At 51.4% G+C, this 4697-nt stretch overlaps 1 protein-coding gene across 1 annotated transcript in view; it reads left to right on the forward strand.

Moving 5' to 3' along the window:
• The first annotated feature begins 230 nt into the window (after positions 1-230).
• DCAKD (dephospho-CoA kinase domain containing) overlaps positions 231-4697 on the forward strand; it is a 10069-nt gene continuing 5602 nt past the window's right edge. Inside the window, exons 1-2 of the mRNA XM_008591322.1 lie at positions 231-606; positions 1065-1268. Coding sequence (XP_008589544.1) covers positions 495-606; positions 1065-1268 — 316 coding nt within the window. The 5' untranslated portion in view covers positions 231-494. The remainder of the gene's footprint in view (positions 607-1064; positions 1269-4697) is intronic.

Below are 4697 nucleotides of genomic sequence, written 5' to 3' on the forward strand. Positions count from 1 at the left end.
GGATACGCCTTCTCCAGAAAACTCTCTTGCCTACTGGCACCTGACATTGTTCTGCCTGCTCAGCATTTTGATTGCCTAAACTTACACTGTAGTTTGCTGCCTTTTTTTTTTTTTTTTTTTGGTGGCTGGGTGGTACAGGGATCTGAACCCTTGACCTTGGTGTTACCAACATAGTTTGCCTTCTTTATGAGTGTTTTTTAAAGAATGCTATAAGTTTTCCTGGAGGTTTTCTCCTCTCCAGATGGCCCCAGAGCTCCTCAAGCTCAGGGCTTGACTCTGCCCAGCCAGACTGTCGCCATCTCCCTTCCTTTCCTTTGCCCCCTTCTCCCCGAGTCCTTTTGGCCCAACACTGATTAGGCCTGCTTGCCTCTGACAGGCAGGTCCTTCTGTCATTCCTCTGGTGGACCACCCAATCTGCCGAGCTTGCCCTACTCTCTAGTGATTCCTCGGCTCCTGGCTCTGTCGTCTCACTGACCTCACTCTTTCCTGGGAAAATGTTCCTGGTGGGCCTCACGGGGGGCATCGCCTCAGGGAAGAGCTCGGTGATCCAGGTGTTCCAGCAGCTGGGCTGTGCGGTGATTGACGCTGATGTCATTGCCCGGCATGGTGAGTTGGAGGGGGTGGGTTGGGGGTTGTACATAACAGCATCCCTGTGCTTCCTTCTGTCATGCCTCACCTTTCTGTAAGTCCCTCTGCAGTCTCAGAGGAGGGGAAGGCTCCTGCCAGTCCTGGTCTGATGTCCTGTGTCTGCCCCGTGCTTGCCCTCTCTGCTCTTCTGTGTACTCTTCCCTGTCGTTAGAAGTCTTCCCTACCAAAAAAATAAATAAACAAAAATAAAAAATAAAAAAACGTCTCCCTCTCCTTCCCCTTGCCCATTGCCACCATGAGGGGTTCTGTGTACTCTTTTCTTCTCCTGAACTGCTTTCCCTCCTCTCATTCTGTTTTTACTCCAACTGTAAGAAGCACCTCTGAGTTCCAACATCGTTTTGCCTCTGGTCACTCGGGTTCCTCTGGCTAGCCTGGCAGTTCCAGAGAGTGACCCAGCCTCCTCTTCATTGCCACAGTTGTCCGACCAGGATGCCCCGCCCACCAGCGCATCGTGGAGGCCTTTGGCACCGAAGTCTTGTTGGAGAACGGCAATATCAATCGCGAGGTCCTGGGAGACATGATCTTTAACAAGCCTGACCGGCGGCAGCTGCTCAATACCATCACCCACCCTGAGATCTGCAAGGAAATGGTGAAGGAGACTTTCAAGTTCTTCCTCCGGGGTAAGACCCAGAGCCTGGGATAGGGGTGGGAACAAAGCCCTCTCCTTCCAGGGCCAAGGCCCTTCTCCTCTGCAGAGAGTTTGGCCAGGGTGGGGGAGCTGGTTATCTAGTTGTTTATCCAGTTCACACTGCATATTGGCATCCTCTCTATGCAGAGCTTCCTGGGATAGGGGTGGGAACAAAGCCCTCTCCTTCCAGGGCCAAGGCCCTTCTCCTCTGCAGAGAGTTTGGCCAGGGTGGGGGAGCTGGTTATCTAGTTGTTTATCCAGTTCACACTGCATATTGGCATCCTCTCTATGCAGAGCTTCATGCCAGCCCCTGAGGAAAGAAGCACATGTCCCTCAACACCTAAGGAGGTTGACAGTTTAATGAGAAGAGACTCATTGGGCTTTTGAGCCATGATCCCCAGGAAGTAAATTGGTTTTTCTAGTAGGGATGTGAGTAATAATAGCTGATGAATAATGGAGTCATAGTCCTGAGTTCAAATCCTGACCCTGACTGTTTCTATCTGTGTCTTAGTTGAGTGATCCAGTCCCTTTGCCTGTTTACTCATCTGCACGGGGGATAATAATGCCAATGTGAAAAGGACTGAGAGTCCACATCAGTGACTGTCAGTTATTACACAAATATAAACCATAGTCAGTTGGTGCTGGTTGAGCCACTTAGGAAAGCAGGTTTATAGACTGGAAGTTGGGGGGTACCAAGATGGCCAAAGTAGTTGGGGGAGGGCTTCTAAGTGGAGAATAGTCCCCTGGGACTTGGGCTCCATGGAGAGAGTTAGCCTGGCAGGTGCAGGGACAGCCAGATGTGCCAAGATTGAAAGGAGGGGAGGGGAGAGTGTTTGAAAAGCAGGGGTCTGCGGTCAGTTGGCAAGAACCTTCTTCCAAGCCATGCACCACAGTTCAAGCCCTGTTTTTCAGGACAGTGTTGGGCAGGGATGACCTGACACTCACTTAATGTCCAGGATGGGGTCAGTCACCAGAAGTGGGAGAGCATAGAGCAGTGGCTTGAGGTCAGGAGAGAGGCCGACCTTGGGCCCCTGGAGATCTTCCTGCCAGCTTCTGGCATATGTGGCCTGCAGCCTGGGCCTCCTAGTTGAAGGCTTAGCTGCCTCTTTCTCCACTGTCAGTCATGATGCTGAGACTTTCCTTCCTGGAGGGTATGGGGGAGCCTTTCAGATTTTCTTCGTGCTTTTACATTGTGAACATAGCCAAACCACTTATTCTTTTTTTTTTTAATTCATGAAAAGATTCATATTATATTTTTTTACTTTGTGTGTGTGTGTGGCGGCTGGCTGGTACAGGGGTCAAACCCTGGACCTTGGTATTATCAGCACCACACTCTAACCAACTGAATTAACCATCCAGCCCCCAAACCCCTTATTCGGTCATGCCTCAAGTTCTTGTGTACAGATTGGGGAACCTCCCCCGCCTCCATTCCCCTCTGGCCAATACCTCCTTCCAGAAGAAGGATGACTTGACAGACTTCCATGATGATGATGACGCTCCTTTCTCCTTCCCCCAGCTCTGGCTATGGCTGGAGCTGGCTCCAGGCACCCTCCCTGCTGGACTAGCTTGTGCCCTCTGTCTCAGCACCTTGCCGCAGGCCTTCCTTCCTTCCTCCTCCCTCAGGAAAAGTCTCTGGACCCTTTCTGCTTTTGTCCTGCTTCCTATATCTGTGCCAGTACCCCCTCCCATCCCCCACCCAGGAGCAAAGCCTTTCATTCTTGCCCTTTTGCATTCACTCCCAGGCCAGTTAGAAGTACATCTGCAGGGCTTCAAGGTGGCAGTGGTGGCTCTCCACTTCTGAAATTAAGCATTGGATAATGTCACGCGCTCCAAAGCTCTCCCACTGTGTCATCCACCCAGACTCCCTGCCTCCCTGCCTCCCCAACCACTACCACTTAAATAAAAGCCAGAAAGCTCTTTTCAGCTCGATAAGGTGAAAAATGGGGATGACAGCTGTGGCTTCCACAGTCCCAGTTTTTCCCTGATGAGTATAACAAATACAACTGTCAAAGTTGGTATAATCAAGCGTCAGATAAGATCACCAGCTGTTGAGAGGTCTCTGTGTAGGCAGACGGATGTCTTAATAGAGTCAGGATAGTTTGCAGAGCTTATCAAGCAGGAGGGATGTGACAGTTGAATAGCTCTTTGCCAGTGAACCAAAGAGCTGGCCAGGAGCTCCCAAGAGGGGCTGAGCGAAAGGACAGTGAGTGGGGAGGAAGCGAGGGGAGCAGAGAAGGAAAGGGAGATAAGAGGCCCAGAGAGGATCCAGTCTTGGCCTGCTCTGAGTTGCAGGGGCGGGTTGGCGGGGCCAGGGAGCCAGCACTGCTGGCCTCCCTCCTCTGGGGGACAATAGCAATAATAACCATTGGTTATGGGGCAATGGAGGGGCTGGGTGAGGGGGTATTAACTGGTTTACATGCATTCAAAGCTCATTTAATCTTTACTGTCACCCTGCGAAGTAGGTATTCTTTTTGCTCATTTACACAGATGAGGTTTGTTAGGGGTCCAAATGGTGGGGAAATGGGGGACTGCAAACCAAGGCATGTCAGCAGAGCCCATGCTCTTAATCCCCTCGTTCAACGACAGGTTTCTCTTGGGCTTCGTAAACAGCAGGTCCTGGGGAACAGGAACCCAGCAGCTGGGTCTGTCACCCATGTTCCCTGCATCTCCTTGAGCTCTGGTTTCCTGTGACACTCCTGCAATTGTTATGATGTGTCTGCTTCTCTGCTTGGAAGTGTTAGGAGTGGGATACCATCTAGACCAAGGGTCTCTGGGCAGAAGCATTTTCCTGTCCCTTATCCTCACTGCTCCCCTGGACCCCTCCCAGCTTGTGGATACACACGGGGTCACAGGTGTAAAGAAAACTAGGAGCATTTAGATTGAGGTTCTCCTGGGTGGGCAGCTTAGGGACATGTCCATTCACAGTGAGTGAGGGTGCCGCCTTTTACTGGCTTTGGTTTGTAGTGGGATGGTCAGCCAGTGCCTCTTACCCCACTGTAGTGAATTATATGGTATTAGTCATAACTGCCCCCACTGCCTCCAGACCCAGACCTTACAGTCCTTGGCTGGAAGTCTACCTCTGACACAAGAGGCAGCTTCTTTCCTATTGGGGCTGCTGCTGCCACCCCCAAATGAGCCTCTCATGGAGAGTTGGTAGAGACAGCCACTGTGGACTCTTCTCAGCAAGGGGCCAGGCCTGGACCTGCCTCTTGGGGGAGAACCTATCCTTTTGGATTTTTTTTTTTGTTTTTGAGCAAAGGTGGGATGAAGTAGAGCAGGAAGGGCCAGCTAGTCCTGGAAACTCACCATTCTCCTATAACTGTGGCTGTGTCATTTCCCTGCTCAGAAATGACAACTCTGCGTTCAAAAGCAAGTGAACTTAGGGCCGGCCTGTGGCTCACTCGGGAGAGTGTGGTGCTGA

Source organism: Galeopterus variegatus, unplaced genomic scaffold, assembly GCF_000696425.1.
Source record: "Galeopterus variegatus unplaced genomic scaffold, G_variegatus-3.0.2 Scaffold6836, whole genome shotgun sequence".
In the NCBI taxonomy this organism is placed as follows: domain Eukaryota; kingdom Metazoa; phylum Chordata; class Mammalia; order Dermoptera; family Cynocephalidae; genus Galeopterus; species Galeopterus variegatus.